Source organism: Solanum lycopersicum, chromosome 8, assembly GCF_036512215.1.
Source record: "Solanum lycopersicum chromosome 8, SLM_r2.1".
NCBI classification, from domain to species: Eukaryota; Viridiplantae; Streptophyta; class Magnoliopsida; order Solanales; family Solanaceae; genus Solanum; species Solanum lycopersicum.
Window position 1 is genome coordinate 3,090,448 of NC_090807.1, and position 24,804 is coordinate 3,115,251.

The window sequence follows — 24,804 nt, forward strand, 5'->3', positions numbered from 1 at the left end:
GGAGTAAAATTCAATGACAAACACATTCTAAAATTTTAACAAAAAAAAAAATTCTATCAAAATGGGGAGAAATATAGATTATTATTATAAATTTTAATACTCATAATCACATCACTACATTATACTCTTTTAACTTTCACCTTGTATGCTTATGATTATCATATCACACTTCCATATCAACAATTAGACCAAGAACCACTCATGATCCATTGGAACACTTCCAATTTATAGCAATAATACAAATCAATGTAACTAAAAATATACAAAAAGAATGAAACAGGTAACTCTTTTCTTGCTTAATAATATTAACAAGACGAACGTAACAACGTAATCGCGGATCAATTTAGTATAATCTATGCTAATGATCCATTGGTTTCACTTTCAAATTATAGCGATAATACAGATGAATGAAACTAAAAGTACAAGAAACAAATAAATCGATAAGATAGTTGAAAGCAGAAACGATTTCTGGGGATGAGAATTCGTTCAAGTACCTGAGACTAAATCAATAGAGAGAATTGTAGGTCCAAAAGGTGGCGAGAATGGAGACAATGCATATGAAGAACGAAGGGAGAAGAGTAACATTCAAGAGCATACTCTCGCCTAAGTACCCAGCGAGAGTTATGGTTGCATCTGCAATCACCCGAGCAATGGTTCCAGCTTCTGTAGACAAGAGGCCACCGTTGTAGGTTCCACGAGAAAGCCTAGATGACATGACTCGTGAGAGGAGTGACAAATTTACACCTGAAGTGAGCCAAAGTGCCAAGGTATCGTTAGATCACCAAGTTTAGTTATATGTCAAAGAAGTGTTAACTACGAACACCACTTATACACATAGTATATAGAAATGAATTCACTTATATCAACGTGCTACAATTAACCTAAGTTCTAAAATCGACGACTCCCTTTAGATCTTTTTGTTGAACTATAGAAGCCAGTATATGTCATTCCTTTGAGTATCTACTCTTAATCTCTCTAATGAGTAGAGTCAGTGTCCCACTTGCCATTTGGACACGACATTATCTCCTTTTTTTCGAGTTATTATGAGTTTGAGCACAACTTTTATTCAACTACGCGATTTTTGGTTTTCCATATTGATAGATCAATTGACAACTAAAGATGAGTGTTTCTTAAGAAAGGCAACGAAAAGAGGGGATCATACCTTCTAACACTTCGGCAGATACAAATAATAAGAGCCCCGAGCAAACATATTGTGGCACAGAATACGGGATTATAACATTAAAGCTCATCAGTATACCAACACAAACCATAATTTCAGATGCCAAAAGAATTTGCCTGCAAACAAAAGAAACTCGGCATTTAATTTCTGATGATGAAGATTTATATATGATAAACCTATGGTGAATTTTCAGTTTTCTGACATATTTTTGAATATAAATTTGTCCACCTTCTGTCTATTAGATGTATTATTACAAGGCGAGACGTGAACTCTATGCGAAAAAGCTGCCAACATATTTCTTACTTTATACGCCAATAGTATTGACTATTGACCAGAAAGTAACCATCCATTAACATATGTGTGCGCGAAAGAAGTTACCTGTCCTCGAACATGTTACTTATGTAGCTCCCAACAACAAGATTTACTGGAAGAACCGTGAGGCCAAGACACGCAAGAAAAACTGCGACATGGCCTGTTGACCAGCTAAAGTAATAAGTCGAGATGACACTAGATTCTGAAAGTAAAATCTCCATAGCATATTTCAGCATAAAATAGATTAACAATTGAACCTAGAAAAAACAAAGAGTCGTGTTAGTGGTCATTAAATTCATGTCTTTCTATTACATAACCAAATCATATAGACTCATGTCAAGCAGACTTGTGTTCCATATCATTTTTCCTTCTTTTGGTTGCTATTCAGAAAACTTGCGAGAAACAGAACTTATGGCTATGATATGAGTAACAGAACACGTGGGTTCTGGATTTTATTGGATCGAAAAAGAAGCAAGGAGCTCATAGTTCGAACATACCTTCACAGAAGGAGTGAGCAATCTGTATGCTGCTACTATAGAATTAGCAGGTTTATGAGAGTCCTCGGAAGCTTCTTCACTCTCGTCACCTTCTTGTTCATCCTCATCTTGTTGATTCTCCGGTGATTTTAACAGTAATGGTTCCACAATGCCTTTTTCAAGGGAATCAGGTTCTGGTGATCAAAAAGATCTATTATCAGATCCTTTTTGATAATTTCCGACCTTATTACGTCAGATTTTGCACATATGGTACTCAAGTGAATTGTTATTTTTGTATTCTTAGTTAAAGATTACATAATATATGTAATGTTCGAATAGTAATAACTAATATAACTAAAAAGAAATGTAGGACATACCGGCCTTAGACTCTTGAGGAACATTTTTTATTTCAGTATCACGCACAGGTTCTTTAAAAGAGAACCACAGCCATATCAAATAAATGAGCCATGCAATAGCCATAAGCCAACCGGGCAAAGTTTCTTTATTGACGGTTATCTTGTAAATCTTAAAATTCGTCTGAAGTAAGCCAGCAACTGCAGGTCCACATGCCATTCCAAGCGCGCTTGCACTAACAAAACCCGCTGAAGCCTGCATCCGGTATTTAAGTGGCACACAGTCACTGATGTAGCGACGGTTTACTGCTCTGGCGGAACCAAAACTGCAATTCAAGAAGATTATCACATTCACAATTCGGGGATAATGGACCGATCTATGAAAATACATTCATCTTAACATTTGCATACCATTCAACTATATCATGCATTTTCCTAAAAGATTGAGCTTAGGCATCTGAACCAAAATTTAGATATCATAATCTTATCTCACTTCACTTTCATTCATTTTTCTAATGGGGACTATACTTGAGATGAACATATTCCATCTTTAATATAACCGAGAAATCCCCTAGGGCTATCTAGCCCACGATATGAAACTCTTCCAACTTCTCGTTAACTCCATGACTAGTTTTATCAACTAACTCGACATCATTTGCAATTACTTTTTGAAAAGTCGATGTTAACCTCTCAAATCAGCAAAAATGAAACTAGATATGCTTCAAAAACGCAAAAGAGAGTGAAATCACCAAATGATTTTACAAAGCATCCTCCAACCACTACCATTCGTCGTCCGAAGTACCAAAAGGAAATATCTTAAATATTCAATAACAGAAAACCACATGTATAGATGCATACCGCTGGAAAGAGTGGAGGAAAGAGGTTTACCCGCAAAATAGACGACCGATAAGCAGAACTGGTATTGAATTGAGATCATAAGCCAATGCATACATGACATTCCCGATAAACAGAACTATACTGCTGAATATCAGAGGTCTGAAATAAGACCTGTTCGACCAAGCACTGAAATACACGGACGAGAAGATCTGGGCGACAGCCATGGCTCCGATCACAATCCCACAAACCGTTGCAGCCGCACCAAGGCTCATAGAATAATCATCTGCTGTTGGTACAATGATGTATGTATTGACCATGTAAAGGAAAGTATTCGCCAAGTTCAACAGGAGCGACATAAAATGGTATCTCTGATCATCAACTCCTTCCTCGACAGGAGTGGGTAACTCGTCTTGCATAATAAGTGCATGTTGGGCCAAAAAGTTTAGAAAGTTTGTCGAATGACTTAATCTATCGACAGCTGCTTTCATTGAGTCAACCACAGGATCCTGCAAAGAGTCTCTGTACCATATTAGAAAAAAATAGCAGAGCATGTCATACATACAAAGTATGAATGAAGTTCGACAGAAAAGAAATTGTACTATCTGTCCCATTTTATGTGATACTATTCAAAGTATGACAGTCAAACTATCTAATTTTCTGTGTGAACTCAGACAAAACATCTTCAAGTTTTCTTAAATAAAATTTACATATTTAGGAACTACATAAAAAGTACTACAAGTCACAATATGAGAAGTAGTGGTCACGGAAAAACTTTTGACACTCCAAATATTAATGTGTCACATAAAATGGAACAACCAGAGTGATATTTATAAAACGTGCACAAAAATCTGAAGCTGATTACTACAAGTAAACTAAACCTGGAGGGGAAGAGCTGGCTGGTCATAAATTGACAAGTAGCTTCCCTTACGGTCTTGAAGATCTGCAAGATTACGAGATATTGCTCCAACAACTGCCCCTAATCCCTGCAATCATCGTTCAGAGATGGCTTGCTTTAGTGCATACTACAACAACAACATTATAGTAGAAGAAGAAGAGTGGACTAGCTATTTGAGTTTAGCATATTACCACATGCTTGAATACTTGCTGAAGTTGTGAATAGGGATGATTAGCCCGGGTTTTGACATAATAATCAGTGAACTTATAGCCAAAACGTTTGTCAAATTTTTTAAGTATCTTCCGCAATCCAATAGCATTTATTTCAACGAAATAGAGAAGCTTTAGAAGATCACGCCCCACAGCTTGATAAGCTTCCCGCAACTCATCTATTTTTGCTATATCGGGCACCTCTTGAAGCAAATCTTTCTGTTCATTAAGTCCAGATATTCTGCTCGCAAGAGCTCCTTGTTTTTCCAACAAAAAGAGAACTATTGTTTCGATCTGCAAAAGATAAGAAGAAAATGATCACATCTCCATGATGTGGCTGAAGCCTTCTTCTCTATAAGAAGTATCCTTTCGATCCAATACAGGAAGTGTAAATGCTAAGAGCAAATAGAGATAGTCAAGATTAATTTCCAAGGATTAGTATTGACCCCTCCAAACCTATAAGAACTAGTGTTGTCAAAGGTGAAAAGCTCTAAATTTCACTCCAGATGAATTGGGGCTTCAAGTGAAAAGCACAATAAAAGTGTGGGCTTCAGTTATAGAAGGCACAATGAAGGGAAAAAACAAAAATATATATGTGATTCGAGAAAAAAGTATTAAGTTCATTCATATTATTTTCCTTAACCACTACTACACTTGTATGCCGATTATATTTGTTTTGTAATATTCTATCCTAGATAGAACTCATGAGCAATGTGCTGCACGCCTAACTGACTTGCCTATAGTGAAGCACAGCTTAATCTAGGCAATGTGCCCTCCATAAGCTTTTATGATATACAGGGCTTGAGCGCACTTTACCTTTGACAACACGATCAGAACATTGACAGAGTAAGCAACAAATTATGCAACAGTCACTGCTAGCAACAAATATGGCAAATAAGACATCGAGTGAAACAAGAACCTGTCTTTTACCTAAAAGTTTGATCTCAGAAACAAAAAACTTTTTCAAAATGAAGGTTCCACAACTGATTAGTTTTCATAGACCGAATACGGATGAGGATACTCGCAACTGATGCATAACATATACTCATAGTTCTTATCCTGATTCAAGTTGAACTAGGCATGGATTCCACTTCATCGAAGAGCCTCCAAAATAACTCTTGAAGTATACAACACCATAGAAACCTTTCACAATAAATTCTGACAAACTTCAAAGTTGATAAACTGTCACAGGACGAACAAAAGAACTAATATGATCCAGTTGATTAGTGCATGTAGGGATCTGATATCTGTTGAAGCCAGGCTGTGGTAAGAGTTGGGCAAAAGTAGCCCTCAATCACTTACTAAAACTTACTCGGTGATTAGCTAGCAAGAGGCCACTCCCTAGGAATTTTGTTTCCAAGATGAACTATTTGAATGCTGCTAAACGACAAGAATAGTCTATTTGAACAGGGCATATGCATCACACATAAGGAAGACGCTGAAAGACTTACAATGAATTTGTCTGGTTTGGCCTAGTTTGGCCTTTATACAATATGCAAGTGCATCAATCCCATCTCCTTACCTGGTTGTCTAGCATTCTGGAGAAATCCTTAAGAACAAATCGACGATCCGGTACTACGGCTTGGCTTTGGTTAGCATATTGCTTAAGCTTCTTCTTCATCAATTTGTAATTGATATAGTATCTGCAACAAAATTGATCTTCACCATTCAACTTAATTATGCAGACTCAAAATAAATCTTTTCTTTTGATTCCTTTTCGTTAGGTGGTAATGTCTAATTTCTCCTCTTTGATTAATAACCTATGTTGCTCAGACCCTCAAAGATCTTGTCGTATTCCTGTCAGATCCTCAACAATAGCATAGCTTTTGGACGATTCGTAAAACGCCCAGTGGGATCTTTGAAGAGTCCAAGCAACATATTTAATCACTTCTGCATTGAAGTATTCAGGTAATTTTTTCTCTCTTTACTAACACAAAAAAAAAAAACTATTTCCTTAATCCTCAAAGAAGCGAACTTTGTCTTTCTGCATTGCAACTACCATTTTTTCATTTTTTAACTAACACACATAAAAATAAAGTTTGTGGTCAGAATGTATGCAGAAAATATATCGAGTAATTCACAGCATAACATTTTCTGGAATTGTGTTTTTACTAAAAAGAAACATAGCAAGTTCACAAAGTTCATCTAAAAGTGCAGAATAAGAGCATCGACAAGATCAATTTCTGCCGAATTTGACACATAAATCTAGAGAAATCTCTAGATTCTGCTAAATTAAGGACACCATACCCTTGCCATTCTTGGATTTGTCTTTCCTTCAACTTTTTCCCAAAAGACACCATTTTTTATCTGCATTCAGCCACAAAAAAAGAAAAGGAATGAGATAAACAGCAATGACACATTTCTAGTGATGAGAAATTGATTTCCATAGAGAATACAACAAGTATTTGGGTGCCGGACACTGAAAGAGAAAATATACCAAATATAGTTTCATATAAGCTACCTTTTCACAAACAATTATTTTCATGCAATACAAAAGAGCCCCACGAGACACAGAAGAACCTTGAAAGACCCTTAGTAGTTCAAATGACTTGGTCTCTAATCACTCAAAGTACAAATTTAAACATACATACAACATGTTCACCTCCTACTAGCGGCAGGTGCTAGGTAACAGTTTTCACAAAGGCTAGAACAAATGAGAAGAATCACCAAGCGTTTTTGTCTAGGCTGGGATTTGAATCTTGTTGGTGTGACATTTCAATATTAATAAAAATATCTTACATGCCACATTATATATCATGTTATACTATTGGTGGACATCACATTTGTGCATCTTTACTCTCATCAATTGCGGAAGAAAGTGCTATTAGTTGTTAGCAACTTATGTAACTACCAACTCTTCATTTCACTCATTAATCTATCTTTATGTCTTGTAACTTATGTAACATTTGAGCCATTCACTTGGCAAATTTACTATCCACTATCTTCATATTCGTTCAAGGAAGAATTCATCACTTATAAATAGTATGGTCTTCCTTTCTGTTGATAACAATAAGAAAACAACAAGAGATATGTGAAAGAACGGAAGAAAGATAAGAATATGAAATAATATTGTAGTGTTTAGTAGTGAAAGAGAGAGTTGAGACAAGAAAAAATATTTGAAGTCTTTGAACTATATTCACTATACTAAAGAAAGAGAGTACTATTATGTTGAAGAAAGGTGTTCTTTTGTGGAGCTTTGGACTCTTCAACTAATGTTGCTTGAGTTGTACGACGTTGTTGGGTTGTTGTATCCTGGAGAGGACAATTCAAGAGTGATAATGCTGAATCAATGTAGGTTATGCCGCAATGGGCTTGAATCTTCTTAAAGAGAGCGAGATATCCTTGCCTCAGCATAAAGATTTGTTTATTCATTTTTTGTCGTTTTAATTTCAACTGTAATTTATTATATTTGTGATATATTACACCAACAAGCTTAAGGAGAATCATGTTTTATTACAGTTTGAGAAAGTGTGGATATCAAGAAAGGGATCTCAACATAATTTCACTCAACGTTGCTCTCTTCAAGAGATGAAAGAGAAGAGGTGTATAAATTGTGATAAAATTTGTGATAATCTTGCAGATTTGATAAACTAATGCCTTAACAAGATAAAGAGCCTGAAGCACATCGAGGGGATGTAATTGTTTATAAGAAAATTTTGAGTCATACTTGAGGAAACCCAACCTGGGGAATAGAGATCCTATAACTAGGCCCAATGGGAAGAACGAATCATATAATGACTTGTTGTGAAATGCACTAATATTAAATTTATTCAATCCCTATAATGTAAGCGCATTTATCCTATAATGAGTTATAATGGTTAAGTCTTTGAACTCTTAAAAGTCTGTATCTCGAATGAGTGGGCTGTCAAATTATAGGAGCACCATTGACAAATTTCACTTATGCGGGTGTGAAAGTAGGTCGCTTTCTATGAGAATGGACTGGTTCTAAAAACACTCGTGCAAATCGTGATCTCACAAGGTCGTAATGTGCTGGCTAAATAAGATTATGTCAACACCTTGATTATTGTGTGCAACCAGTAATACTTTTATTTCCTTGAAGAAGTCATAGTTCAAGTCTGAGACCACTACTGACTCTGGAGTAAATGTTATTGTTTTACTAAGTGAATGTTCAATGTGGATTACACCTTCATCATGCATAATAGTCTACCTTTAATTAAGTTGTGAAGAACTCTTTTATCTTAATATTAAAATGAGTGGGCGATTGTCAGTGTGGCATTCAATATTAATAAAAATATATTATATGTCACATTATGTATCATGTTATGTTTATTGGTGGACCACATTTATGCATCAAACTACTCTCATCAATTGTGAAAGAAAATTGTCATTAGTTGTTAATAACTTGTGTAACCACCAACTCTTTATTTCACCCATTATTCTATCTTTATGTTTTGTAACTTATGTAACATTTGAGTCATTTATTCGACAAATTTACTATCCACTATGTTCATATTAATTGCAAGAAAGAATTCATCACCTATAAATAAGAAGAAAAAAAAAGAGATATGTGAGAGTGGAAGAAACATGAGAATATGAAATAATATTGTAGTGTGTATTAGTGAAAGAGAGAGTTGAGACAGAAAATATTCTAAGTCTTTAACTATATTCACTAGACAAAAGAGCATAATAATATGTTGAAGGAAGGTATTCTTTTGTGAAATTTTGGACTCTTGTACTAATTCGGAGTTGATTGAGTTGTACGACGTTGTTGGATTGCTGTATCTTGTATGAGAGAAGTCAAGAACCGTACTGCTGTATCGGTGTAGATTATGCCGCAGTGCACTTGAATCTCCTTAAAGAGAGCGATATATTCACGCCTCAACCTAAAAATTTATATAGGAAAAAGGATCTGATATACCCCTCAACTTTGTCATTTGGAGCTGATATACCCCTTGTTATGAAAGTGACTCATATATACCCCTACTTATAAACAAATGGCTCACATATACCCTTTGCCTAACGGAAAATGAAAATAATAATAATTTTAATCTAATTTTTTATTATTTTTTTCTAAAAAATATAATCCCATATGAGTAGAACTAATCCTCGTCAAACATATTTTTTTTAATGAATAATTTAGAATTATTATTTTTGATGATCCAATTTATTAAAATTTCACTGATATTCTTGTAAAACTTATTCTAGATGACCATTTTTTTCTTCGAATACAAAAATTAAATTACAATATAGACATAAAAAATAGTTTTGAATATTTTTTCTTTACATTAAGGAATGAAAGAAAAAAAATAAGAATAAGAAACTCAAATAATTATAATAAAATAAGTCAAAAAAATAATTTATGTATGAAAAAAATTGAAATATACCTTGAACTTTGATAAAAGAATCATATATACCCCTAAATAATTTTTTAAAAAAAAATAAAAGTAAAAAATATAAATTTAAAACTAATTTTTTCACTTCCGATAAATGAAGGGTATATGTGAGCTCATTTTGTAACGGGAGGGGTATATGTATACCATTTGTATAACGGTAAGGGTATATATGAGCCACTTTCATAACGAGGGGTATATCAGCTCCAAATGACAAATTTGAGGGGTATATCAGACCCTTTTCTCATTTATATATTCATTTTTGTCATTTTAATTTCAACTATAATTTATTGTATTTGTGGTATAAAACATCAACAAATCTCAATTCACTTTCATTGACCACTTGACCACTAAGTTTAGTGTCAACATGTGCACCTATATGGCTAAATAGACACGAACGAAGCCTATCGTTATAACATAATTATATATGTGAAAAATCACTTAAATTTCGTCGAATATTATATCTGAACTCATAATAAAAGAAGCATTAGTATTAGTATATACATACATTTCACTCACATCTCTATCCATTTTCAGATCAAAACCACTAATTTACAGGCAATAATTTTAGCTTCATATAAAAGAAAAAACATAGCTGAAAAGAATCAATTGAGTTGACAGAATCTCAAATCGATTAAATGCTTTTATAATGCCAAAGGACTGTTTTATATCACACATAAAGCGCATAACTGTAGTTCAATTTACGTGTTTTGGCAGAATAAATTAAAATTTTGGATCCGACTCTTCGTTGATATATATACATATATAACAACGAAGAGTCGGATCCAAAATTATATATATATATATATATATAACACTGAACTCTGTTTTTTCTGTAATAAACAGAGAAAATTTCGCAGATTCACAAAATTTAAAGGAAAAAATAACAGAGCACTCGTAGCTGTATAAAAATGGCGGATAACACGCAAAACTCCGATCTTACGCCACAAAAATTCTATCCAAATTCACAAATTCTGTTGTAATTTGCTCGAAACAATTACCTGTACGTATCCACAACGGCAGCAATTTGCAGAAGAACTTTTAGATGAACATCAACAATCACTGAACTCTGTACAAATTTTCAGATTTACAGAATACAGAGCACTCTGAGCTCGATAAAAAAAAAATTCGAACAAAAAAAAAATAAAACTCGTGATCTCTCAGATTTCTGAACAATAATTCGAGATTTTGTTTGTTCTTTTACAAATGCAAAATTACAATAAATTTTGAATTTCAAATTTCATGTGTAAGAAATTCACCATGAAAAGTGTGAGAAATGGAGGAGGAGTTTATATATAGTTAGGGAAATTCGGCCCTTATTCAGCTTTTTTGGTAGTTTGCATAATATTAGTGTTGTAGCACGTGTAAAATTCTTGAATTTTTTTTCCTTTAATTATTTATTTAACTATTTAAATTATTATTCTGTTCCTAGAGTGGACGATAAAAAAAATATCCTTAAAAAGTATTTGAATTTTTTGAATTTCATATTTAAAATATTTTGATATTTTTAGTTTCATATTTAATGAATATTGCACCTGACACGATCAATTCAATTCACAATTCGAGCTAATTATAACTATTTATCTAAATATAACTCAACTATTAATTATTCCTATTTTTTTACACCTACACTATAGTGGTACTTCAAGTAGAAAATTAATATATTATAATTTTTGAATTCAAACTATGAAATACTCACAAAGTTTAATTTGATATCCTAACTCTAATCATAGTGTATTTGATAGGAGGTAGTTGCGTATCCATCATAATTACAATTTATAATCAAATTGTTTTGCTAATGAATTTATTGGGCATTGTCCTTGTCGACAATTTTCTTTCTACGAATCTATCGAATATCGTCTAATAATAATTATTCATAATGATTTGATACATATCTTAAGAAATAATAGATATATAGAATAACTTTTGAATTTTTAAACTGAACAATTATTATTGGATAACTACTTTTAATGTAATAGACAAGTAAAGATGAATTTTTATAAAAGAATTTTATAAAAAGGGACCACATAACATTTCATGCCATGAAGTAATTATAATAGCCATATATTCAAAAATTCGAGTTAATTAAGAAATAATATCAAATGTGTGAGAAAATTGACCTTAATTATTAATTATAATTAATCTTTAGTCGTGTCCTAGTAGTTAAATAAGTAGTTGTAAACTTTACGAAAATTTTATTTTCTTTTTAATTATTCTAGCACGCAATTATGTGATTTTTTTTTAATTTTTTCTTCTAAAACATTATGCTAGCTGTTTCATTAGCAGCCATTTTATTTTAATACGTTAGAAATGATTTTGATGTTTCGCGGTTTATCCTTTTATTTTCTTTTAAAAAAAATCTTTATAGAATTATATTATTATCTAATTAAAAGTAGTAATTTCAACTAGCTTAGATTTCCGCTGAAAAATAAGACAGCAAAAAGCTTGATTTTATGCCTAAAAAAGAGTCAAATATTCATGTCAAATCATTCACTCCATAGTGATATTTTGAAGAAGTGAATATTATAATACGATCATGATTCAAAATTCGAAAATGACCTTGAATTAAGAATGAATAAGTGCTTACCTATAGTTTCCAACATTGTTCTCAGATTTACTTTTTATTCTTTCCATTTAGGCGTGTTTGGTAGAGGGAAATTTCATTCTGTTTTTATTATGCATGTGTCTAGTGAATCTCTAACAAAACTGATTGATAACTCAATGATAAAGAAGAGAAAGAAAATAAAGAACCCCCAAACTCATAATGTTGGTTCCATCTCTGCCCCCGACACCCTCGGCTCCTACACGGTGTCACCCTTTGGCTATTCCACCCTCAACTACACCCAATTCCCATTTCTACCCTATTTTCGCATCATAGTGTTTTATTAAATTACATATAATTATTGTTGAAATAATATATATATATATATATATATATATATATAAAAGCTTTTGGACATCACATGTGATGTATTGGAAGTTCAATACAACAATAATTAATATTGCTTATATCATATGATGACATTATGTTAGTATACTAGCTAGTAGGGTATCACTTACCCCCACAAAACATACGTTTGGTCTTATTCAGTAATTATGTGACGATGGATAAAGACGCCTTTTTATTCTTTCTTTTTTGATATTTATATTAAAATTTTTGATTAATTAATTTATAGCAGAAAATTATATTTTAAAGGTAAACTAAGCTCCACATCAGACACTACTCACTATTAAATCTTGAATTTCCGGCCTCTAATTAGGTGATACGTGTCATCAAGAATTACATGAATTCTTGTTGTTAAATTTCTAAATGAATCAACGTTTGGATCACAATATGAACCTAGCTAGAATAAATATGCGGGGTTGGTTTCAGAGAGTATTTCACCAACCAAAATTCTGATTAGGAGAGTTATCTTTGTGTCATACCTAGTTAGTTACTGTATCAAATCAATAAATTCATGGTGCATGTTTGCATATTAACTTTTAGCACTTAATCGTTATAAATTAACCTAAATTCTCAACTTGTAAATATTATTTAACAATATTTAAAAAGTAAAAAAACTTATCCAATCACAATCAAAATGTCGATAGAATGATGCAAAGTTTATCTAATGATAATGACAAAAAAAAATAAAAATGACACCAACAATATTTCACCCAAATATTAGTATTATTTGGCTATGGGTCCTAGTCTACTTTGTGGTACATTATGACAATGACTAGAGGGGTATTATAATTTAATACTCGATTTCCATCAATACTATCATGGATTTTGGAATCTAAAATTACCATCTATGTGGGACTTCCTTTTAGCTTTGGAATCTAGGCTTACTTCCAAAATTCTTTCTCCTATCAACTTTAAAGGATAATTTAAATATTATGATGAAAAGATGAAATTTTAACCCAAGAAAAAAGATAAAAATTCATATAATTCACATGAGAGTAAGGAAGACTAATGTTATCATTACTAACAAAAGTTGTAATTACCCTTTAATGATGTGTTTGATATTGAGCATATTTATGCATGTTTCGATACGATTTTATTCATATTTTGTATTTTATATTTGCATAGGTGGTCTTACTAAGCTAAACTGTTGAGTTCTACATTGATTTCAGTGTTAATGGATGATATAAATATAATGGAGATAGAAATTTGAGGCAAAACACGAGTAATTCTACCAAAAAAAATATACAAGTTGGAAGTTGGCGCTTAAGATGTGTACCTCCTCATAAATGTTTACTTTTTAAATAGATCTTCGCCAATTATTCTTTTTAAAACATCTTTCTTCTCTTCCCATCGTTCTTGAATGGTCTATTTTTCCGATTTTTTTATATACATCGAATATATTTTACTATTTATGTAATAACACTTTTTTGGACTGACTAACTTTTAAAAAAGGGTCAAATTTTAAATCGTAGCTTAAAAATGGGGCATTCGGCTAAATTTAGCTCAACTTTCTTCATTACGGCCCAGTAAAACAGCCCAAATATAAATACTGAAGATTTCCAATTACAAAGGAGGAAAACGATTGGAGAATGACGAGTACGGTGGATGCTGCAGGGAATCCAAATCCCGACGTCGACGGTGTTGATGCCGGAGCGAAAATACGGCGTTTCTCCGGTGCAATAATTTGGATCTAAATCCGGAAAAATGCATCGTCAAAGGCCGTGAAGTCGATCGCTGTGTGCCTGTAAGTTGAAAATTTGCACATTAACTTGAAAATCTACTCGATTTTGTAGCAGTTTAGTTATAGTTAGCTCCCGTTGGATAATAGATTTGGAAGTTGTAATTTGAAAATTTGAGTTTTTGAAGTTGTGTCTGGACCTGCATTTTGTGTGTGGAAGTGAAAGTTTGTCTATAAACAGAAGATATTTGAAGAGATTTATCAAATTTCATGGCCAAATAGAGATATGTAGAGCATAAATCTTCAAAATTTATGGTCAATTGCTAGCTTAGAATGAAATTTGTACTCCTTTTATCACGAGTTCAAATCCTTGCTAGTGAATCAAATCTAATTTAATTATGGACAAATTTTTAGTAGTTTAGTTATAGTTAGCTCCTGTTTGGCTGTAGATTTTGAAGTTGAAATTTGAGTTTTTGAAGTTTTGTTCGGACATGCAAAGTTTCGTGAGTTGGAAGTGGAGTATCTCCCAATAACTGAAAATATTTGAAGAACAGGTTTATTTCATTTCATGGCAAAATAGATATTTTGAGAATAAATCTTCAGTTTCTGATTTAATATCTATGGTCAAATAGTAGTTTACGGTGAAATTTGTGTTCTTTTTATAGTCTCTTATCACGATTTCATATCCCGGCCAGTGAATCAAATCTAATATGGTTATGACTTGATTCAAAAATCTACTCGATTTTGTAGCAGTTTAGTTGTAGTCACAGTGAAGTTTGTACTCCAATTTTAGGTCTTTTATCACGAGTTCAAATCCTGTTTAGTGAACCATAGAGGATCAGTTTGATCATACGTGCTAAGTTGAAGCTTGAAATAGTGGATTTAGTTTTATTTGAGAGAAATGAAAGTTTAGAGCTTTCTGTTGTAAGTGAAGATTCGCCCTGAGAAGACAAAATTACTTCATAATTATGAAGGATAGAGATAGCTGGGATTATTCATCAATTTTAAAGCTTGAAATAGCGGATTTCTCCTCTTTTCTCTCGAAAAGAACTCTCATTTCTTGGTTGGAGAGAATGAGAATGAAGGTTCGCGGTGTTTCATGTGTATTATAGAGCCTTTGATTTAGGAGTGGAATTTTATGATTTTAATCTACACGCCACGCGCTTGCACTCTAACCACTAAGAAAGCTAAGTAATACTTTTCGCTCACAATGAACAACTAATGTGTAATATTTTGTTACCAATTCTGCTTTTAAAAATCTAATACATGCATTAGATTATGTGTAGGCTGAAGGATCTCAATCAGAAGTGTACAAAAGAGATGGATGCTTATGCTGGATGCATGTACTACAACACAAATGAATTCAATATGTGTCGAAAAGAACAAAAGGAATTCGAAGAGGCATGTCCTTGTTGATTGGTCCCCACAAAGGTAAAGATAAGGTCTGCTTACATCCTACCTACCCACACCCCACTTGTGGGGTTATAGTGGGTATGTTATTGTCGTATGTCCTTATTGTTTGGTATCGCAGATTATGGTTCTCAACTATTCCTCTTTTCTTTCTTTTTTTTTTATTTCCTTTTTGTAAAATGCTACTCCTAGCTTGTAACTAACTGGCTACTTAGTATCAAATACTATAACTCCACAAAGACACCTCCACGTCGCTTTCTACATCATCCCAACTGAAACAACTACCTAAACGCGGAGTTGGTGAAAACAAAAGCCCCTTTGCCATCTTTTCTTGCCATCCTTCCATCTCCAACATGTCGTTATCTTCTCCCCAGTTACAACATAAAATGTTCTCCATATCTATACACAATTCCTTTGCGCCAAAATCACTACTACTCCCATCATTAGCCCTCGCAATATCTATCTCTTGATACTTTATTTCATCGATGGTATTGGAATTAACTTCCTCATTCATATAGTCAACTCCGACTAATTCAGTATCCTGAGAAAAAGCTTGTGCAGCCATAACTGCTGCCTGTCGTATGTCCTTGGGGTCCTTTGATGCCGGCACTGGCAATCCCCATCGAGAGTCAGCAAAGTTCAGAGTGGCTAGATTGCCTCTAAGAGCTAATGCAGCAACATCATGAGCTCGAGCCGCCATTTCAGGAGTAGAGTAAGTCCCTAGCCATATTCTTTTCTGTTGACTAGGCTCACGTAGCTCACAAACCCACTTGTTATTATTCCTCCTCCTCACTCCCCTATAAACCGGGTGGCGAGTTTCCTTGAACTTCTTCCTCCCTGCACGTTTCTTGGGTTGGCTCGATGCTAATAATAGTATTCCTTCCTCATTGGAAGGTGTTGTTGCACTTAATGGGTTGATATCTGATGAGTACAAACTCGAGTCGTTATTCATTTTAGACACGTGTCAGTCTATAACAAGCTACTGATTTTCTTAGAGTTTGAAGTGTGTTGTGATATTGGCTAGAAGTAAGTTTGTTTAGAATATTGGTTAAGTTTGACAGTGGTTTATATAGATTTTGGATACACTTTTGGATTATGAATTATAAAAGAAAGTGAAAGCACGTGCCTACGACATAGACACGCAAAATTATTTTTCTTAAAAGAAAGTAACAACTTTTCTTTTTCTTCGTGGGGTCAATTGCTAGATACAACTCAAGAGTTTGTTATCTTAATATAATTTTTAAATATTTTAACTTATTAATTATTATAATTTATAATAATCTTTTGATGTAATTTTTCAACTTCTTCTGTCTCAAATGATGTGGCACATGTGAAATATTGAGCGTTAATTAAGGTTTTAGTATAATTTTTTAAAAAGTATTAAGTTATTAATTGTTGATACTTAATATTTTAAAAGAGAAGGTAAGACAAATAAATTTAAACGAAAAAATATTAATTATAAACAGAAAAAGTGGAAAAGAAAATAGAAGGATAAAAATTGATTGATTCATCGACTGACCCGAAGCTACTCACATTCTCTTTTTACATATATAAAAGAATTTACCTATTTCAGAAAGTTAAAAAATATTTCAAATTTTGTTATCTTAAATTTTATTGTCTCAACTATGTCACCTTAAAAGTTGGAATTAAATAGCTACTAAAAGGGGAAGGTGGCGTTTTTGTTCTTTCAGATGAATTTTTTTTAAAAAAAAGTAAGACGCACAAATTGACAGATACAGATGAAGTATTACATGCTTAGTATTATAACAAACAACAAAAATCTAGTGTAATTGTAAAAGTAAAATCTCAATATCTATATATATATATGTATATTTTCAATTGATCATTCATAATTCAACTCTTTTATCTAAGTTTGAAATTGATAATGTGAACAAGTTTACAAAATTAAGTTACATTATTTTATTTAGGAAAAATGTACTAGTAGCCCTTCAATCTATGCTCGAAATCTCAGAGACATATTTATACTATACTAGGTTTTATTACCCTCCTGAACTTATTTTATAATTAATTTTCTATCCTTTTTTGGCTTACGTGGCACTAGCTTGAAAAAAAAATCAATCAATATTGACCCCACAAGATAGTATCAAGTAGGCCGAAAAGAGTTAGAAAATTATTAATAAAATATGTTAAAAAATAATAGGACCTTAATATAGTATAAATATATCTCTGACATTTTGTAATAAATTAAAAAAATATTTGTGTATCATCCTTTAAATAGAAAAACTGAAGAAGAATATACTAGTAGTTTTATTGGTTGAAGACTTGAAGTAGTGAGTTGGCAAAGTTTTGGAGATAGATTTAAAAATGGGGTTCTTGTATTTTTCCATAAAAATTGTGGGGTATGGGAGTTGGGTGTGGGGTGGGTGGAACTTCCCTTTCCAATTTTGGGTCAATGGGACATAAACACTGTGTTCACAGGAAAAAGAACACACGGGTGCCACACATTCGGTGAGAATTGATGACACTCGTCTTATTTTATTAAAACAAGTTTATTTAAATTTAAATATAACGATAATATGTGAAAGTTAATAAGGATGAAAATTTAACACGAATACTAAAGATGAATACAATGTCAATTTATTTTAACTCTTGAAATTTGATTATCACGTGTACAAATTTTTAATTGGTTACAATTGATTCAAAAGAAAAACTACTAGTCTTAAATGATATTATTTCCAAAATTGAACAAGATCACAAATAAGTGTAAGAAGATTTGCTGAGATGACAAACAACTATCTCACAAATCTCCCACATGAAATCTAAGAAAAGAGGAGAATAGAAAGTATCACGAAGATCTGGACTTGTAATCGACAAAAAATTAGAAGCAAGGGGTGCGTACCAAACCACATGATACTTTGCAAGTAAACTTCTAAACACAAGCTAAGGGAATAGAATACGGGTACTACTTACATCCAACCGAACCTCCACAACTAACCTGTATAAGAATCTTGCCTAACCTAACAGTTATTATTACATATATCACATCTCAACAACAACACTCTAACAATTTTATATCCTCAACAACAAGCTCAATATTCATCAATCACAAGTTCCACATAAAGGAACTCACAAGATCAAAACACACAATATCAAATTCACCAATGATAAAGATATGCAATGCAATGTCAAGTATCGTAATGCATGTCTGATCAAATGATCTACATCCGTTGTCTCTTAGTTCGGGACCCATGGGGACATATTTGTTCATGCATTCGTCGCGGTGTGTGATACAAAACTCGATAATAAATTCGTTGCGACATGTCCCTCAATAATAGTATCAGTCACGGCGTGCGATACGTCCCTCCAATTACAATATCTGTCGCGGCATGCAACACGTCCTTCAAAAAAATAGTGCATCCTCTTTAATTTCCTATTTTCCCTCAATTCACGTAACATCTATCATAATCATGTCTCAAAAATATTGCAGGTGACACGTCCACAAATAATGAAGAGATGGTCATTTTCATAACAATGCACAATTCACAACGATACAATCGTGATACAACATCTACAATTAATCAATAACCTTTCAAGCTACCCTCAACACATCACACAGGAAAATACATGATTCTATGCACTTAAGGGTCTAGAGATCTGCTCAAATAATTGAGCAATCACTTCGGGACTTGAGTCTTCGTCTTTCATAAAATTTCAAAGTGCTTCCAATCTATCAAATATATGAACCTCATAAGAATAAAAATCTAATGACACTCATATTACTATATTTAGTTTCAGCTCGAAAATCAAATAAGGTCATCCCGAGTCATCAAATTCGAGGCTGAAATTTTCTTTTAGACCATGTTTACCCATGATAAATTAAACTCGCATGCTAAAAGTTCAGCCAAAACAGATTGTTATACGACCCCCAAATGAAAATTTTGTTGTAAGAACCCTAGACCTATATTTTCTTAATTTAGCATTAATTAGATGCATTTTTAACTTAAAAATATGTTTATACCTACATAAAATTTAATGGAAAAGACGAGAATCATTACCTTAACGCCTTTGAGATGAAAATCTCAATTTTTCTCCTCTCTTTCCCTTTTTTGGTCTCATTTTTCTATAGTGTAATTTTTTTTGTTTGTTCACTTCTTAATTTAACATAAATTATACTCGTTTTTAACCTAAAAATCTGTTCATAACCACATAAAAATTTAATGGAAAAGATCAGAAACATTACCTTAACGCCTAATTGGGATGAAAATCTCGGTTTTTCTCCTCCCTTTTCCCCTCTTTTTTTTTTTTTGACTTTATTTATCTATTATTGAACTTTTATTTATTTTTCTTTTCCATTATTATAAGTAATAAAAAAATTTTATTAGATCTCATAAAAATCATGTTACTCATTTTTATAAGTTATAAATTATTTATAAACGCTACTAAAAAGGTTAATATAAAAATAATTATTGAAATTCATAAAACGACTAAGAGGGTCATTACATTTCAAGTAACAAATGACTTTTAATCGTGTATAAGTTTATAAATATTTCATAGGTTATATCTCAATGTAATTTCAAGTTTTGGAGAATTTATGTTCCATTAAGCATGTGTTTTACTGTTAAAGATTAATTAATTATTATAATTAATTTTGTATAAACACCATGTGAGAGTAAATATTTATCTACATATGGCCATTTATTAGAGACCGGAGTCTAAATGGTACAAAATATTAATAAAAATTTCAAGACGATATATAAAATTTTATATTAACCAAAGCGGCAAAATCGCTGGAACAACAGCGATTTACTCCACCGGAAAAAGCAAAATAGCTGCAGTTGCAGCAATTTTGCAAAATGTGTTTTTTAAAAAAAACCAAAATTGCAATCGTTACTTAGGCAGCGATTTTTTTTAAAAAAAGTTTTTTAAAAAAAATTTAAATCGTTATTATTTAGAAAATGACATATGTCTATTAATTAGTGGAGCTTTAGTCAGACTAGCTAGCTTGATAGAGCTATCTATCCTAAGACAAACGTGAAACAGGAGAGAATCAACACAACTTTTTCACAAAATCTAAAATTAAAAATTTTTTATATCGCTGTCTAGACAGTGATTTTATTTTTTAAAAAAATATTTTAAATTATAAAAATTGCTGCCTAAGTAGTGATTTTAATTTTTTTTAAAAAAAAATTGTATTTTGCAAAATCGCTACAGTGGCAGCGATTTTGCTTTTTTCGGTGGAGTAAATCGCTGTTGTTTCAGCGATTTTGCCTTTTTGACATATAAAATTTTATATACCATTTTGAAATTTTTATTAATATTTTGTACCCTTTAAACTCCGAACTCCCATTTACTATTGATCAACTCAAAAATACCGATGAATTTTATTGCTTATTTTCTTGTAATGGTATTTTCTTAGTAATTTTCTTTGCAACATGAGAAATGGAAGAACAAGAAAAAAGAAGATGACATATGCAATACCTACGTAAGGCATCTTTATGTCATGAATTTATATATTATAAGCATCACTTTTTTATAAGCTTTTAATAGTTGACTCATCTCTACCACGAGTTTTACTGTTACAAATATAAATATATAATAATTAGAACAAAATGGTTTTTGTTAGTATTACCTTTTGCAAGGGAAACTTTGTTTTTAGACACTTTTATTGATCGTATTATTTATTTCATTTTCTATTTCTTATCAAATACTAATATGTATTTGTAATTTGTAACTATGTAGCTAGTTAGTATCAAATACTATAACTCCACAAAGACACCTCAAGGTCACTTTCTACGTCATCCCAACTGAAACAACTACCTTCCGGCTCGTTTCTTGGGCCGGCTCGATGCTAATAATAGTATTTCTTTTTCATTAGAAGATGTTATCGTATTTAATGAATTGACATCTGAATAGTATAAACTCGAATTGTTATTCATTATAGACACGTGTTAGTCTATAACAATATATTTATTTTCTTAGCTTATAGAATTTGTGATAATTTGAAAGTGTTTTTTTATAGAATTTGAATAGATTACAAATTAAGAAAGAAAAATAAAAACACGTGTCTACGATATATACACGAACACGTATGGAAAATCAATTTGAAATGGGGATTGGAAGTACAACTTTTCTTTTTCTTAGTGGGGTATGCTTCTATGTATAATAATAATAATAATAAAAAAAAAAAATGTACTACTACTACATGACACCTATGAATAAAAAGATGTTAATATCGACGTAGATTGTGATGAAACGGAAGCTATTTACTCTCAATTAAAAATTTCTAGTTCATTATGAAAATGAAGTTTTTTATTTAATTAGAAGTATCACCCTTGTAGATAGGCCTTATGATAATTCAGACTTAATCTAATTTTATACGAAAAATATCAGATACGAAATAAAAAATAATATTTTAAAAAAAAAATATTTAACAAATAAATAGTGAGTGTTCTTTAGTGCATTTAAGCATCATTATGTAAAGTGGATGACATAGACGGTTTGATATTTTCTTACTTATATAATTATTAATTTCTTGAAACAATAGAATAAGACAAAAAATATGACTACACATAGCCTACAATGCATCTTATGTCATGAATCATTATATATATAAAATTAGATGGAGAATATAATATATAGTTGACTCACAACAACTCACATCTTCCACCAGCTTTAATGTTACAAATATAAATTGATGTATTAGTTATAAGGGGATTGTACTATATCGATTATTTATTACATATCCTTTCAAATAGGATAAAACACTCAAATTAAATAAATTTTATTAAAAATTTATGTGATTTTAATCTGATCCAACCTACTTAATTAGTTGACTCATGTTACTAATGGGTTGAATACTACAATAACGGACTCATATCACTATAGAGTCGATTTTAAATATAGATATGGAATATTAAGTAAAAAAAATCAAAATATTGTTTATAAAATTATGTGATACGTGTCAAAAATCATCTAAACTATATAGTTTTTTTTTTGAGTTACATATCTAAACTATTGAAAGTTTGAGTTTCATACCTAAACTATTACTTTTTAGTTTGAGAAACACAACTCTCTCTTTTTATAGCACTCTCATCATGGTATTTGTAATATACTCTCTCTTTTATTTTAAAGAATCTCCACATCACACTCTACATCAATAAAATATTCAACCTTGACAAAAAATAAATAAATTATTAGTATAGTTAAAATTAAAAATTTTAAAACTATTATAAAAAAATAATATTTTCTTTATAAAATAAAATGTAAAATATTTTTCTTACCCCACACCATTTTTTAAAGTTTATTATTTTATTTAAATTTCTTTTATAAAAGTATTTCATTTTACTTCATATCCTCCCCCTCATCAAATACTAATTTAGATAGTATTTTATTTTCTTAAAAATATTATTTTACCCATCTCATTGTTTAGATATTTTTCCCAGTGTTTAAATATACATATAGAAAATATTTTTTACTTGCAGCCACAAGATTTTTTATATTTTTAGTTGTTTATGTTATATTCGGTACACTGGTAGAATTTTTTTTCTAAATATATATATATATACGTGCATATCTAACACAAAATAAGAAAAACGTAAAAAAAAAAAGATTAAGAGTGAAAAATTAAATAGGATGAGGTAGATTTTTCTAATAAAATAATATCAGTTTCTATTCGGGAGGTAGGGGAAGGATGAAATATGAAATTTTTAAATATATTTTATAAATGATTTTTTTCAAAAAAAAAAGGATGGGGTTGTTGCGGGGGAGGGGGGGTACGTGGAGGAGGTGGTGGAGTGAGATATTAATTTTTAACTAATATTAATTTTTACTATTTAATTTTTATCTAGACAAAATATTTTCTCTATGTGAAATATCATGTGTCAAAGTTTTTCATATAAAAGAGAGAGTGCACTACACACACCACTGAGGAGTGTTTCTCGAACTAAATAGTGATAGTTTAGGTATGAAATTCACACTTTCAATAGTTTAGATATGAAATTAAAAAAAAAAGTGAATAGTTTAGGTGTGCTTTTGAAACTTATCTTTAAAATTATTAATAAAAACTATGATGAAATAAATAAAATTACTTTATTTTTGATTAAAAAAATCTTGATCAACTAAGATTTTAATATAAATATCAAATATTAAGTGATAAAGCCAAAAAAGTAATAATAACTATCCATGAGATTTTACCATATAATTACTTAAAGCTTTAGACTTTTAGAGTGAGAATATATCATATATTCACACAACTCAAATAAATATTTACTTCATCAACAAATTGGAATATAAGATGGGGTTTGTCCATAATTGTTTTTTTAAAAAAATAAACTTCGAAAAATACCTTTTGATTGTAAAATTGAAATTTCTAATAAATTAAAAAATATATATTTTCATACCATACTACTCACAGAATTGAAATAACTTCGATTTATATTTTTAATTATACATAATTTAAATTTATTATCTACATTTTCTTTTTCTATTTTCTCAATGAAACATGACAAAAGATGAAATACCACATGATTACATAGTGCTTTAAAGTGGCACAAATGTGTAGCACCCGTGTGTTAATTAACACCTCAATGGCTCTGTCCCATTGATCCCTCAAAATCGAAACTAATAAAATAACTAGACGAATAGCATAATTATATTCCTTTTTTATCATATGATACCTTTTCCCAAGTAATTACTTAATTCAAGTTTCAACTATGTGCTAGAAAATAACGCTTTAGAGCCTGTTTGGCTCAGCTTAATAGCTGGTTTTGACTTATTTAGCTGTTTGACAATACTCAAAATAATTTATTTTAAGTCAAAAGTTAAAAGCTGGGGTAGGGGTGCTTTTTTTTCCCAACTTATAAACTGTTTTAAGTTGACCATATTTTTACCTTTTTGCCCTTAATATTTTTATACAATCTCCAAATTACCCACATAACTCTAACATCTCTTTCTTCTATTTTTCCCTTTTCACGTGTGGATGATAGACAATTACAATTACTATTACTATTGAATGAAAAATAAAATAAATCTTAAATGTTTCAAGTGATCTATTCAAATTATATATTATTAAAATGTAAAATAAGTTGCACATATAACTTAAATAAAAATTTATATTCTCTTATAAATAATTTGTGATAGTAAAGAAATATGTGAATGATAGACAATTATTATTACCTATGGATGAAACAAAAATAA

The 24,804-nt window shown here is 31.2% G+C and overlaps 2 protein-coding genes across 2 annotated transcripts; both read right to left on the bottom strand.

Moving 5' to 3' along the window:
- Nucleotides 1-272: 272 nt before the first annotated feature.
- LOC101248318 (SPX domain-containing membrane protein At4g22990) lies at nucleotides 273-11,240 on the bottom strand. Its single transcript, XM_004244550.5, has 11 exons — nucleotides 10,615-11,240; nucleotides 6,510-6,569; nucleotides 5,785-5,905; nucleotides 4,245-4,556; nucleotides 4,037-4,141; nucleotides 3,210-3,664; nucleotides 2,346-2,647; nucleotides 1,990-2,162; nucleotides 1,559-1,749; nucleotides 1,163-1,296; nucleotides 273-744 (listed from the first exon to the last, which is right to left on the bottom strand). Exons 2-11 carry the CDS (start codon nucleotides 6,560-6,562, stop codon nucleotides 506-508), a joined length of 2,085 nt encoding a protein of 694 aa, XP_004244598.1. The 5' UTR covers nucleotides 6,563-6,569; nucleotides 10,615-11,240; the 3' UTR covers nucleotides 273-505.
- Nucleotides 11,241-15,451: 4,211 nt separating this feature from the next.
- Nucleotides 15,452-16,809, bottom strand: LOC104648613 (dehydration-responsive element-binding protein 1E-like). The gene has a single exon (XM_010326319.4). The coding sequence runs from the start codon at nucleotides 16,598-16,600 to the stop codon at nucleotides 15,866-15,868; it is 735 nt and encodes a 244-aa protein (XP_010324621.1). The 5' UTR covers nucleotides 16,601-16,809; the 3' UTR covers nucleotides 15,452-15,865.
- Nucleotides 16,810-24,804: the final 7,995 nt, after the last annotated feature.

What these genes read in the sequence shown, in the direction of transcription:
- LOC101248318 (XM_004244550.5), bottom strand. Translation starts at nt 6,562, where the DNA reads ATGGTGTCTTTTGGGAAAAAGTTGAAGGAAAGACAAATCCAAGAATGG. An exon ending in AGCAAGTATTCAAGCATGTG is followed by an intron (nt 4,142 to 4,244) that starts GTAATATGCTAA and finishes CGATGATTGCAG; the next exon opens with GGATTAGGGGCAGTTGTTGG. An exon ending in TGCTCACTCCTTCTGTGAAG is followed by an intron (nt 1,750 to 1,989) that starts GTATGTTCGAAC and finishes TGTTTTTTCTAG; the next exon opens with GTTCAATTGTTAATCTATTT.
- LOC104648613 (XM_010326319.4), bottom strand. Translation starts at nt 16,600, where the DNA reads ATGAATAACGACTCGAGTTTGTACTCATCAGATATCAACCCATTAAGT.